This window comes from Tripterygium wilfordii, chromosome 4 (genome assembly GCF_013401445.1).
Source record: "Tripterygium wilfordii isolate XIE 37 chromosome 4, ASM1340144v1, whole genome shotgun sequence".
Lineage (NCBI taxonomy): Eukaryota > Viridiplantae > Streptophyta > Magnoliopsida > Celastrales > Celastraceae > Tripterygium > Tripterygium wilfordii.
Window position 1 is genome coordinate 9,443,197 of NC_052235.1, and position 14,694 is coordinate 9,457,890.

Here is a 14,694-nt window from a genome sequence, read left to right on the forward strand (position 1 = left end):
ACAGATTTCCAGGACATTCAAGACTTCATCTTCTAATTACATATTTGTATTTCCATAGGAACGCATAATCTTCATGAAAGAAAAGGTGCATTCAAATTTCCAGGACATTCAAGATTTCATCTTCTAATTACATATTTGTATTTCCACAGGAACGCGTAATCTTCATAAAAGAAATTAAGAAAGGGCTTCGGGTATGCACACTTTCTTCATACTTCGTAGCTCAAATAATCGAAGACTTACCAACGGAGCTAGTACTCCCTACTATATTTCTCACGGTGGCATATTGGATTAATAGCTTGAAACCCAAATTGAGTGTTTTTCTTCTAACTGTTAGTTTTACTTGGTTATGGGCTTCTCTCTCAAGGACTTGGATATAGATGCCAAACAAACTTCAACCATAGTTACTATCCTAGGAAGCACGGACACTTCTAATATGATATCGTCTCGGTGTCGAACACTTCTCGGACAGAGACACGGCCCGGACACGGTCTAGACCGTGTCCAGATTTTTCTTTTATTTTAAATAAAAGGACATGGCTTGGACACGAGTGTCTTTTTTTTCTCACATCTTCTGCTTTATCCTTCTGTCAGAGATGCGGGCCACATGTCTCAATAAAATATTAAAACCCATATCCAATACCTTTATCAGAACTGTATCAGTATGCGCTTTAAAGAATGCTAAAAACTACTACTTCTCTAAATGTGGGCCCCATGTGTCACCACGTTTGTTTAATTCTTCTATAATTTTAAAAACCAAATAAAACTAGAAACTATGTATATTTATTAAAATCAAATATTACCCTATTCAAAAATATTTGTTTATTTTAATCAAACATTACCATATTCAAAAACATATATTTATATTAATTATATATATATATAGCACGCGTATCTTTGCCGTGTCCATGTCCAAAAAATTTTGAAATTCCCGTGTTAAGAGTGTTCATATCCTATGTCCGTATCCGTGTATGTGCTTCTTAATTGCTGTTCACAATGCTATCATTTGTTCGGATTGGAGGATTTTATGTTCACAAGGTTCCATCTTGCTTGGCTTGCATCGAGTATGTTTCTTCTATATTTTATATTTACATGCTTCTTCTTTATGCTAATACGGCGATGGGTAGAGAATTTCATCGATGCTATGCATGGGGAAGCTTTACGGCTAGTTGCAAGTTATTGAACAAGATGTTGGAGGCCAAATTAGTTCCCTGTTCAGTGCTGGTGCCTTGATATTTTATGTAGATGGGATATAAGTTACTGGCTTACTTTGAGGAGAATTTAAGCTTGAACTGAAGCATTGGTTGGTTTAGGGGATTGTTTTCTCGGTTAGACGCCTTCTTTAATTGTAATTTTTTGAATAATCAAAGGATGGTAGAAGATAATGTATTTGTGCCTTATTGTTTGTACAGACAGAAGGCTCAAACCCTAAAGAGGGATATTAGATTCATGCTTATTTGTTAACTGAAATGGCGAACAAGAAACAGTTCAATCGACACTTTCCCCGGTTTGATGGCACTTAAATGTATCAGTTAGTGTTGAAATACAATGATCCCACATCGCTTAGTTGTGCGTATTCAAAGCGAGACCCCCTTAGAGTGTGTATATTAACCTATCTCGTTATAGGCCAGACCGCATAGAACACTACCAATCGACCCGATCCCCAAAGACAATAGTCAAAGGAGAGACACCAATCGACCCAATCCCCAAGGGCAGTAGTCAAAGAAAAGTCTCTCGTAAAGGAGTTTTTTTTTTTTTTCCCAATATAACACTCTGACAATAAATATGTACCAATATAACACATGGATAAAAGTATTTTCCCATATAATACTACACGCCATCCTAGATGACGTGTTTATACGATCAAAGATAGAGTGAATATCATATAAAAACTTCAAAAAACACGCCATTCGGGATTACACGTTACGTGTAATGTTGTGTAATGTTACATGGAGAAATACTTTTATCCGTTAGAGTGTTATATTGAAGGCAAAAAAAAAAAAAAAAAAACTCTCTCGTTAAGTGCAGCCAACAATCGACCCGATCCCCAAGGAAAGTTTCGTAAAGTGCAGCCAATAGAGACATCGGTGTCAAAGCATGATCCCACAGTAGGTTTGTATCGTGCTAGTAAGACTCATGACACGAACACAAAGTTACAAGTGACAAAAGAAGATTGCAAAGCCAGAATTATGGAAAGCAATTACTCGGTCAAGCATCAAAATCTGCTTCCAGAATAGCCTTAGAAGCCCATACATATATACTGACAATTAATTGCATGCAGATGCAATTTCTGAATACAAGTAGTTCCATAATGCGAATATGTCATGCAAATGAAACACCATGACTTCCAGGCCTGCAACATCACATCTCCAGAGGCCTGTTACTCCGCCGGCAACGACTCCATCACGTTGAACGGTTGAAGAGTGTAGGCACCTCTACGTCATCTGTGGTGTCCCTGAATCCTTTTACCTTGAAATGAACACATGCCTACGCTTGAATCCACCTTAAAGTTTCATTCTTGACAAACTGATATTTTGATGACTCCAAGCAGTACATCAAAAACAATCTGATTGAAGCTAACTTCAACAATACATCAACAAACTTCACGAAAATAGTTGAACTTCAACTACGATGTGAACTATAGAGATTAGAGACCAGTGCATGAATGATTCTTCGTACAAATCGGATTTTGCTTCTGACTATGATGCCCATAATGCATGCATAGCTTGTAAGTCACTCATTTCTGTGGACTTTAAAGACATTTTATAAAGTTCCCTGAGGTTTCCAGTATCTCCAAACCTGTTTGATACTGACGTTGCATTGGAGGCAGAAGATTTGTTTGTGTTGGAGGAGAGTGCAACAACCAACATTTGTTTCAAAAGCATTTGCAGCTGACTCCAAAATTTTGCATGTACCTCGGGATAATTATTTTTAAACGAAGCTGATGTTGTTTCAGGAATGTATCGTCCTTCAAGCAGGCGAGAAAGAGCCGATTCCATCATCTGAAACAAGAGTTGAGCGTCAGAATCCCAAATAGGGATATTAATGAATGCTTATGTTAACCAAGAAATATAAGATGGATTAGAGCAGTACAATACCATAACTGTTCGGAATGAACATTGAAAAGGTTGCCAGCCAAGTTGAAATTGAAATTCTAAATATGATCCTATCCCTTTTCTATCATAGGAAAGAAAGGTCCCCAAAATGTGTTTTCAACTGTATATTTACATATTATGCTTCCTGTGATAATGATGGTAAATAAAAATAGTTGAAAGAAAGAAAGAGGCTACAAGCCTGCAAATCATTCTGAGCCATTTATGATGACCGAGTTTTCTATTTAAGTTTAGTGGCTAATAAAATAAGTACACAACATTCCAATTACGTAATGATGTTCCCTAAAGAACAAATAACAGATTGCAAATGACCATTATACCGACTTTTCCCGCTCCCCATTCAAATGGAAATTTTTTCACCAATTTTTTTAGAAAATTAATATGACGTGATTTTCAAGATGGTTATTTCATTTTGAAAACATTACTTTAAACTCTTTGTTGCTCATAATCTATAATCCCTTAAAACAGTCATCCTCACAAAACATGAAGAATTCAGAATTAGATTCTGTTATCAAGTATCATACTACAAGAGTCTTTTACAAGTTGACATTATCAAAACGCATTCGTGCATTTCCATACATTTGAGAGCAATTAAGAGGAGCTAGATATTAATTATATAGGTGTCAATGACCTGCCTTCACCTTTTGCAAGGATCAAATGCACAAAATTATCTCTAGGTTGGGTCTAGAAAATCCTTGAACTGTACTAAATTCCTCTCCACCATTCTCACCTTTTCTCAGTAGGAGAACAAGATCCTAAACTAATTATCTCGGTTGAGTGACAGTGATGGAACTTAAATGGAAATACATCACATATAACATATCGTGTCATTAAATAACTCAAAATAAAGATGCATCATCGTCAGAAAAGAACCACGGAAACAGAATATTGCTATCAAACTCAACAGAAAGAAAGTCCAGGAACATACTGCATTTGAGTGTAAAGTGTTCGAAAGGCTTGATGAAAGCGCAGATCTCTCCATGAGGATGGTCAGGTACATGGTTGGATGCGTCTCTGGGCCATAGAAGTCCATTGCTTTTTGCCAGTTCCTCTCAGCCAACAATGCATACTGCTTAACTCGCTGAGGAATGACATTTTCACCCTTCGGCAAGCTGCTCTTCCTCCAATTTGACTCCAACAACTTCAAGCAGGAATCCCTTTGGTGGCACGCAAGCTGAAAATATGCATATGCAGCTTCCTGTTTGCGTAAATCACCGAGTGACTCATACACAACCAATGCCTCCCGAATGGCGTCATTAGCTGAAATCTCACGCTTTCTCAATTCTCTCCTACTTCTTCTGCCACTACGAGGACTACAACCTACGGAAGTATCCTCCAAGGCGCCATTTTCAAAAACCTTTGCAGTTACGTCTTCTCCAGCCAAAAGCATGCCAAGTCTCAAATATGTATGGGCAAACTGAGTGTATACTTCATTCCTCAAGCTATTAAACACAGGATCCCCCTCATTGGCAAAATCATTAATTTCAGACTTTGCTGCACCATAGAATCGGAGTGATTCGCTGTATTCCAGTTTTGCAATCTCCAGAGCTTGTTTACAATCATTATGGAAAATTGAATGCGTTTTCAGATGTCCAAGCTTCGCTACCATTTCTTCAGCCAATGCTCGTCTACCATGGCCCAAATTACAGTTGATCAATATAATGTTGGTATGGTCAGAAACCTCCCTGAATGAGTTTATAGCATCTTTAAATGCAAGTTCAGCTTTCATCAAATCCTTCCTTTCAAGTCGAATTCGACCCAGTTCATTGCAAACCCAACCTCTCTTTTTGTTGACAGATTGTACTTCTGCTGAACCAGAAGGAAGAACACCCAGCGTATTTTTTGCTTCTTCATAACATCTTAGAGCATCTAAAAGATTGTGTTCTGGATCTCCAACTAAAGGACCCTTAAGATACTTAAAAATCCCACCATCATTTGCTTTAGATGTTACTCTCGAAGCAATTTCAGTATGAGAAGTCACTGATGAATCTGCATCTTGCATTTCTGGAGAACCATCCAGTCTTCCCCAACCGTTAGCTCGCAAGGCATTTACATCAACTCTGTCCCCTATTATTTCAGAAGCGTCACTTTGGGTATTACCATCTTTGCTGTGGAGCAAACATTGACTATCAAAATGCTTTGTATTTGGATGAACATGGTCATTTTCACGGTCCTCCAAAAGCGAGAATAAAGAACTTTTACCATGAGATTTTTTACTATGCTTTCTGCCAACTGATCGCATATCTCCACTGCTACTGCTTGCGCTGCTACCACTATTGGCCCTATCACTCTTGCAACTGCAATTCACTAGTGAACACGAGCTGCAATTCTGGCCATATTGTCCCAGCTTCTTCTTCAACCTTTTGACTTCTTTCACAATCTCAGACGGAACTTTCAACTCCCTGAAGGATTGTTTCCTTTCAGATTGTGTTGAGCTTTCTTTACTCTCTATAATATGAAACTCGGCATAAACATCGCCCACTAATATCCATGCCTTGGCCCAAAAGAGGTCTGTGGAAGAGCATCGATCCAAAGTGAGACAATCATCATTTGGGCAGGAGTTCACCTCTTTCGCATCACCAATATATGACCTTGGCTTCTCATTCATATCATTAAATCTATTTGGAGATGATGAGTACCTTACCATCGATGAAATGAACTGCGTATCTTCCAGGTGTTGTGGCATGGATCCGTACATTGAACATGACAATTCTACAACCTTCAGAGCTTGATGCAGTTGCTTATCCTCCTTATAAGCCTCTCCAAGAGCCAAATAAGACTCCCCTAGCAATAGAACGAGTTTCCACATTTTGTTATCCAGTTTTGATGTTGGGAGCCATTCCCATATGTCACAAACTTCAATACATTCAGCATCACCGCATGCACAAACAGAAAAGTTCATGGACAAGGATGGCCTATCATGAGAACTACTCTCCTGGAAAACAACTTCTGGTTCAGTGCTCTGCACCTCACGCATCCATCTGAGGGACTTGATGGCTTGTGAGACATGATGTACTGCAGCCAACTTAGAGGATATTGGATCAGTAACAGTTTGAACCACATGTCGAGATGTTGCAGACATTTTGCACACTGCCAAATTTTCATCATCCTTGGATCCTAACAGGGTTCGTTCAGCATCACCCAATTGAAAATCAGTTGATCCAATCAGTTCTCTGTTAGTAGAAACATTTGCCTCCAAAGTCATATTCACATAAGTTTCTGGTACTAAATCATGAAAACTATCTTCAGTTGGTTCCTCTTCAACAAGTACAGAGGAAAAACTTTCACGGACAGCTGACTCTGAAAAAATATTACTGGAATTGAAGGATTCATCATCAGCATCAATAACAGTAACTTCATATCCAACAGGAACACAGTCAGAAGTCAATTTCAGTTCTTCATCATAATTCAGAATGAGCCTTGCATATTGTTCATGAGCCAATGCACGCAGAACCTGTTTAGCATACTAATGGTAAGGATTATACATGTATGTCAATGTAACACAACAAAAATTAAATAAATAAGTGCACTGCTCAAGCATAATTAAAGAGACACCAAGCCTTGCAGCTTAGTTGTCCTCCTCCCCTCTAGCACTTCCCAGAAAATAAAGTATGTCAAAAGGGAATGTATTTGTACCAGATGATCAGGCTCGTCCAGGAATTGCAGACATTTTTTGAAAAACACTGCACATTTTGCCCTGTCATTAGGAGCCTGCAATAAAACCATTACAATTAAATACAACTCATTACAGGCCAAAAGTTTGAGCAAAAGAAAGCGATACAATATTCCCTACCATGGAAAGTGAAAGTCTGTGAGCAATCCGATAAAGGAGAGTTCCCAATGAAAAGAAAGAATCACTTCTCCCATTATGCAACAGAGATGGCAGTCTGCTAGAGTTATCATCACAATTGCCAGAGGAATGGTTCTTTGGCATGTCAGACAGATCAAAAAGTTGAAGTGCATCTTCACTAGTGCTTTTATATAGCTGTAAACAATCACATTAGATAACATCTAAGTTCACTAATAACAATATCATAGAGGATAACCGAGAAAATAAGGTAAAGAAAAAAGAAATAACATTTAGGAAGAATACCCAATAAGCACCAGGATCTTGCTTGCAGTTTTCCTGAAGAAACCTAAAAACAGAGAGGCCATTTTGCTGGACAACATAAGGATGGAAAGCAGGAGTGCCATCCTCAGAGATACCTTTTAGCAGAAATATATCATCTGTTTTCAGAAGCTCATAGCCCTGAACAACACCATCTTGATGATAACAAATGGCCACCTCAGGCACATTTGCCATGACGTTGTCAAGCCAGGCTTCAAGCCATGTCAAGGGAGTAACCTGTCAAATCATGGAAAAATTACTTGCGTTATGGAAATCATTTAAGACTGTCATGAGATTTCAGTAGTTTGTTACTACCTGTCGTTTGACATCCCATAAATGCAAGCTCACAGCAGCATATTTTTCATTAGTAAACAACAGCAAGTCACTACCCAGAAGCATCCGGAAATTGTGAAATTGCCAAAATAAAACCCTTAGAAATTCATCATTCCTGACTCTCTTGTATTTCTCAGACTCTTTCACTGAGAATCTGGGCTTTTCACCGATATGTGAAGCTTTCTTTACAGGATCACGACCCCTATTTCTATTTTTCTTCTTGCCTCGCCAAAAGAAATCATCTTGTTTGACATGTGCATAATCTGAATGACAGCTGAATCCTTCAGTTGGCGAAGCATCATTTATCTCTCTCATGAACTGGGATGCATCCCCTCCACAAAGGACAGATGAGTTAGATTGCTCCTCTGGTGGAGACTGATGAGTTGGTGGGCAATCACAAGCCTCCATTCTGACTGAATGCATAGCGAAGTTCAAAAATAAAGATTGATCTGTACAATTTGATTGACTATTGTGTCTTCTAACTAACTTTTCTCCCTCTTCGACATCAGGCCTGTGTTTGACAAAAATCTAGCAGTTAAGAATTTGTAAAATGAAAATAGAGAAGAAGATTCTCAGATACAAACCCGGTGTTCAGAACAAGAGTCCGTCCAATACGACGAACGGCAATTGACAGCCGGGCTTTGGAATATGGCATTTTAAAGATCTGTTTTACAATGTCAGCTGGAGCAATCACATCTATCTCATCTCCATACTCCACCAAACCCGATACAGCAAGGGCATCGCATTTCCTTGTAATATTCGATGAAATAGGACTGTCTTCCCATGTTAATTCTGCAAAATAAAAGAACAAGACTTGTAATATATGACATTTTTTAATCCACAAAAAGCAAAATGGAATTATTATATTCTTTTTACTTGCACCATCGAGAGAATAAAAACATTTGATGATGTAGATAACTATTTTATATAAATTTTAAAAGGAAACTGCTTCACTGGAAGTTTCGAAGTGCAGATAATTAGTAAAGTTCTCTTTTTTTGAAGGAGGATTGGCAATGAAAACCATACAACTTTGCAAAACAAAAATAGGGCCAAGCATAACACCAGGGAAAACAAAAGAAAAATTAAGCTAATTGGTTTTCCAGCCTTTTGGTAAGGGTTGGTTCTATACTTCTAAACAAGAAGGCCTGAAATGGCCAAAATATATTCAGAAATCGAGCCCAGCCTTATGTAAGCTTCTGAAAAGTAGGACCAGTTCACTTCGTATGTTGTATTTATGGTTCTTCCAACTCCAGCCCCTCTTCCCTCATCCCTCAGTATCTTCCATTTTCTCTCCCACAATTCCTTTATAAACTTCTAAATTTCTGAAAATATCCCCCAAACAGATCTACAGTCACTAACGAGGCTGTCTTTGAAGGTAACATTTCTTAATACCTTGCTTATCATAAGACAAGTGACACCTCTGGTATTTGAAACTGTAAATCTTCATTGATATCCTAAGACTCCTATAATATACCCCCAAATAAGAGTACAGAAATTCTCAAACAAGAGAGTAATGAACTTTCCGAAACTTTTGACTTGCTTCCATACTTGTGTTTATATGCAACTTAAGCCGCAGCTTTTTTCCTTTCCGTTTTTAAGTAGGGAACTTAAGCATTACAAATCAAAGTAGCTCCTTTCATGGATGATAGAATTGGTAGCTAGATGAAATATTATACAGAATACAGAACAATTATCAAGCCAGAGGATTGGTAAGAAATGCAAGTAGTTATGAGGTTTCCAAGCTTTAGCAAGCATTCCAAATATATTACATATATAGACAGAACTCAAAAACTCGCAATATTCTTCTGGTGCGGTTCGCATAAATGGGGGATGGCTCTTTTGTCCACTTTATCTCAGCCAAAATAACGACAAAAAAAGGTCTATGCCTTGTCTAAAGCATTTTATGTCGGACATTGGAATGGATCCTTTACTAGCAAGAAACCCAAACTAGTAAAAATGTAAAATAAGGTAGTCATTGATTATCCATAAAATGTAACTTGGTATTAATTTTGCATAGTCAGTGGATTTTAGACGCCATAATCTTTGCAGCAACAATAAAATTACAAATCATCACAGAACTTTGTTTGCTTCATTAGTTCTTCGAAACTATAAATTGAATACGTACAGTCTTTTATGCAAATGTAGGTGGAACGTATTATACAAACAACTGAACAAAATAAAAAAATAATAAAGACACCCAAGTAATAGAAAACTGGAATTCAAAATGATACGTCTCCAAAGGCCATGAATTTGAAGTAAAATCTAACAAAGAAAAGAGAAGTACCTCCAGAGGTCTTAGACTGAAAGGCACCAAGAGGAAGAACTTTCTCTGGAGAATTCAAGACAACCGGAGGCATATTGAGGTCCGTCTCGTTCGGAAGCATCCTATATCGTGGAGCACTCACCCTAGCAAAATCAAAAAGCACAGAACAAACAACCCCTTGTTTAACTCCCAATACTTCAACACAAGATACACACCATAAAGAAGAAGGGATGTGATTTGATTGTTACGTTTGGGCAGAAGGAACGAGATCAGAGTTGAAGGAGTGGAAGGAATTGTCAGTTGGGACGGGAATGGAGCCGCAGAGGAAGCCGACGGGTTTGGGTCGAACAATTTCCAGTCTGCCGACGCACTGGAGCTCCCTCGAGCCATCTATGGAACTTGAAGGCGATGCCGGATACGGCGGCGACGGTGGCGTGTCCATAGACGATTTTCGTGCAGAATCGCAATTGCTGCACTTGATTACTTTTTTCTATCGTACGTTGTGGTGTTCCCCTTTCGTGTTGGGTTGTTCTCTCTGGTATTTCTCGAATTCACTAGAGAAGGAAAACTGGGAGAAGGGCGTCAGTGTCTCCCTTAAGTAACTACATCCCATTCTAAATAAATCTCAGCCTAAAACATAACATTTATAAGTATACCCCAATTTCAATTTTTTTAAAATTTAAAAATCTGCACCCCATAATTTCAGTTGTTGGATCTCAACAACGGCTGAGATTAGAAAGAAAGAAAAAAAAAAAACTTTGTTTCATCAAACCCTAACCTTACAACCATCCTCCGCCGACTAATTCCTCTTCACCTTCACCTTCCAAAGGCAGCCCCATCCCCCAACTTCCGAGCCGACAAATTCCCCTCCACCTTCATCATGTTATCATTGCTTGCTCCATCATGTCATCATTGCTTGCTCTAGGTAATGGAGCATTACTTATTGCAGCACCCATTTGAGCAGCTTTTTGTAGAAGTGCAATGACAGACATGGCTGGCTATGGTGGTGTTGCATATTGCCTTTGTTCCCAATAAAGGCAGGAACTTGAGGAGGTAAACAAGCTAACAAATCGATACTACACTATTGCTGGTGCTCCCATTGTTTCTTGAGCTGTTGTTGCAGCTTCCATTCAAGCTTGGGAGTGACTCTCTCTCCTCTGGTAAGTGAAGAAGGAGGAGTGAAGGGAAGAAGAAAGAGTGAAGGGGAGTGGTAGGGTCAATTGGGGTGATATTAGATAGAGATTTTTTTGTGATTTTGGGGTGTCCTTAGCTAACTCTTGAGTGCAAATAGTCCTCATCCTCTCTTTTTTTTTTTTTTTTGTGACGTCAGTCTGTCTTCCTCCACTCTGTAATATGTATTTGTTTTTCTTATATTTTTTAAGGGTTAATTATACTTTTAAGGGAAACACTGCATATCCATAATTTTTGTGTTCATAAATGTTCATAATCTAAATGACATGAGGAGAAGTGTGGGTATCATTTTGTATTATGTACATCAAAATTATAGATATATATCATTTTGATACTTTTAATCATTGAAAGATTGACTTCGTTCACATTTAACATCAAAATAAAAAGATTTTTGACACTATCATGTTTAAATAAACTAATAATATCAAAATATATTAAAATATATATTTATACAAGATATTTAAATATTTTTTCAATTGAGCATTTCAACGCGCCCTTTTTAACTCTTAAAATTTCAAACGTTAATTCTAATGTTCAAAATTTTCAATGATCAAAATTTCCAACGTCACTTTCGAACGATCGCATATTTTTTATAAAAAGAATAATTGTAGAATATTATTTTCAAAATGCCAAGAGCTTTTCAACTTCATTGCCTCATCTCTCATAATATCAACATTTTCAAATTAGAGATGGAAAAGTTCGTTCTCAACATTAAATTTGTCTAACATTTATGTAATATTAGTTCAAGTCCATTTAATTGAAGCCCAATTCATATAATTATCATTTATTAGTCGTTGGAAGGAAGAATTCACTCTCCAACTATCACATTTGCTTTTCCTATATGATTTACCTCTTCACTTTTCTTCAATAAAGTGTTAAAACTAACACTTGAGTTTGATAGGTTGTAAACTACAACATCATATCCACTCTAGTTGGAGAAGAAACATTTCTTTTGGGTTGAATTTTGACAATTAAAGAGGATAGCATCCCATGTACAATTTCCATTGGAATTGTTCGTAGGCTATGTTTATTTTACACAAGTCCTACTATTCACAAAGTGGTTCGGTAATTTGTTTAAAAAATTTTGAATTCTTCCATACAATAAATAAGTGAGAGTGCATTCATGAGGTACCATGAGAACTCATGATGCATTAAGGAGAAAAAAAGAGAGAGAAACAACCAAATCCCATTAGAGTCGAGGGAACCGATGCATTGCATTGCAAATCTTTGTACTATGATATCGATGGCAGAAAACATTTCAAGTTGGAAATTTTGATTGTCATAGCTTGAATCACAACTCTAAAGAGAAGACAATCACAGAGCAACATATATCCATTTGATTGGGAAATTACTTTAAGATTGATGATATCAAAATACCCTTCATTAGGATCAGTGGCACAAGATGATGATGATATACCAATCGAAGAGCCATCTTGATTACCGACTAAGGTAGAATCGAGATGTCATCCAAAAAGGAATCAAGCCAATTAGCTCACATGAGCGCCTCGATAAGACAAAGAAGCCCCTTCTCTGTAAAATTGAGCACACCACCTTAGTAGCCCCATATGACTAAACAAAAGGAGTCTAAAGTCCTTAAAAAAATATGTTTAATACGCTCTTCTTATTATGTTGTTATTGGAGTACTCATGTTTGATTTCAATATAGGCTCGATATGGAATGTGGAATCATTCCATACTTGACTTTTATTAGTCTCATCATAGACTAATTATGGCGACATTTATTTTTCGCACACCATGTTTGGCTGCTTAAGATTTTACTATCTTACTACATAGGTAAAAATATATCTTTATTGTTTCATCCTACACACTACTAAGTGTCATGCGATCGTCTATGTGATATTCTAACAATCATATGGCTTTAAAAATTAATTTATGCAATAACTGAAAATGATAACATATACTTTTTATTAAAAAAATTACATGGATGTCCAATCACATAATCCAAACAAATCAAATCCTCCAGTGTCCTAGTCCTCTAACATGGGTCATATAAATATATCTTGCAATGAGTTTAGTTAACGGACTAACCATCATTTTGTCAATGGAGATATGGTTCAAGATTACTTCTCCTTGTTTAACCATGTCACGAATGTAGTGAAAACATATGTCAACATGTTTTGGTATTTATAATTTTTCGCATATGTCAATGTAACCATGCTATATGTATGAATCTCTACAAGTTCATTAACACGTGCTAATAAAATATCAAAATGTTGCATAAATCTTCTTAGCTATATTGTCGCTTGAACTTCTGCTGAACATGAAACGTACCGACCTCCATAGTAGATAAGGCAATGCAAGTTTATTTCTTGCTACACTAAGAAATAACTCCACTTGCAAGGATAAATGCATATCATGAGGTGGACTTGCTTTTCATTTCAACATTCATTTTCAGTATAATGTGAATGTCATTTCCTTATAGTGTAAACAACCATTTGAATTCTAATTCAATGTTCTCATGGCTTGTTAAGAAATAAATTGTACCAACATATTGGTCATGAAATTTGAAATTGTCACAAAATTGTTCATATGAGTACAATTTTCAATGCTACCTTTATTGTCCCAAAATTATCTAAAACTACGTGTCACAAAATGACTATTTGGTGTGTCAATATGGTGTACCAAACAAAACCAATCTTATTTTTTTCAAATTGCTACAGTACTTATCTAGAAGTAAAAACCTACTATGACAAGTCTTCATTTTACAGACTTGTTCCTAATACAGTCAATTTTTAACAAAATCTATATGAAAAAGTCTATTTTTAGATACTTGAGTTCATATACAGACTCTGATGCAATAGAGTCTGATGTAAGTGTCTTGAAGGACTCTATTCTACTACTAGTGAATGTCTACACCATTTTGTCCACTAAAAAAAATTGAACATGACCTGATCGTAGAGCAACCACGATGGTTGCTCTTTCATGGCCCAACAATAATTTTTATTGTGTCCTTTATTGGGCCAATTGAAAAAAAGGGTCACAATGGTAGTGATTTGGTGTCTTAATTATACTGAGTCAAACATACAAGAATGAAGTTTTGGCTTGCTCTTATGTTTGTCCACTTTATAACTGGGCCCACATCAACTACTTATCACACACACGTATAGTCTTCTTTTCCTCATCGATGCTCTTCCACACATACACAGACAGTGTGTGTATATATATATCAAAAATTCTTTTATATGGATTGAAAGTATGGACTTGTTTTTCAATCATCGATGCGGTGGATCTCACAGCAAATGTATCTCCTCACTTTTGTTGTGTTGTATTACAACCATTTGATTTGTTTCCACAAAGTTGATCCACATAGTAGAATTTATGTGTGCGCACATATATATGTTTAGCCCTCAATATATATATATATATATATATATATATATATATAAGGTTTAGCCCTCAAAAAAAAAGGTATATAATATATATATATATATCTATATATTTTTTTGAGGGTAAAAAAAACCAAATATATAAAATATATAACCTACACCAAAATAAATAAGGTGCATGTTTGGTAGTGTGTTTGCACTGCTATTCTTGACTATGGTAAGGTGCACCACAGTTTTTTTTGTGACACGTCAAACGCATTTTGTCAGCAAAACTCACCTCACAGCACCACAGTTTTTTACCTCGCAGCACCTTACCTCACAATACCAAAATATAATCACTCCCA

At 36.8% G+C, this 14,694-nt stretch overlaps 1 protein-coding gene across 3 annotated transcripts; it reads right to left on the reverse strand.

The window, feature by feature from the left end:
- Nucleotides 1–2,167: 2,167 nt before the first annotated feature.
- On the reverse strand, nucleotides 2,168–10,991 carry LOC119997222. Of its 3 annotated transcripts, none has more exons than XM_038844099.1 (10): nucleotides 10,592–10,991; nucleotides 10,062–10,367; nucleotides 9,835–9,956; nucleotides 8,135–8,342; nucleotides 7,533–8,061; nucleotides 7,203–7,454; nucleotides 6,903–7,094; nucleotides 6,746–6,820; nucleotides 4,038–6,563; nucleotides 2,168–2,998 (listed from the first exon to the last, which is right to left on the reverse strand). In XM_038844099.1, the coding sequence occupies exons 2-10, from the start codon at nucleotides 10,253–10,255 to the stop codon at nucleotides 2,696–2,698; spliced, it is 4,401 nt and encodes a 1,466-aa protein (XP_038700027.1). In that variant the 5' UTR covers nucleotides 10,256–10,367; nucleotides 10,592–10,991; the 3' UTR covers nucleotides 2,168–2,695. The 3 variants fall into 3 exon arrangements, with proteins under 3 accessions (XP_038700027.1, XP_038700026.1, XP_038700025.1); XM_038844098.1 differs by having other exon boundaries at nucleotides 10,062–10,381; XM_038844097.1 differs by having other exon boundaries at nucleotides 10,062–10,991.
- Between the last annotated feature and the right edge of the window lie 3,703 nt (nucleotides 10,992–14,694).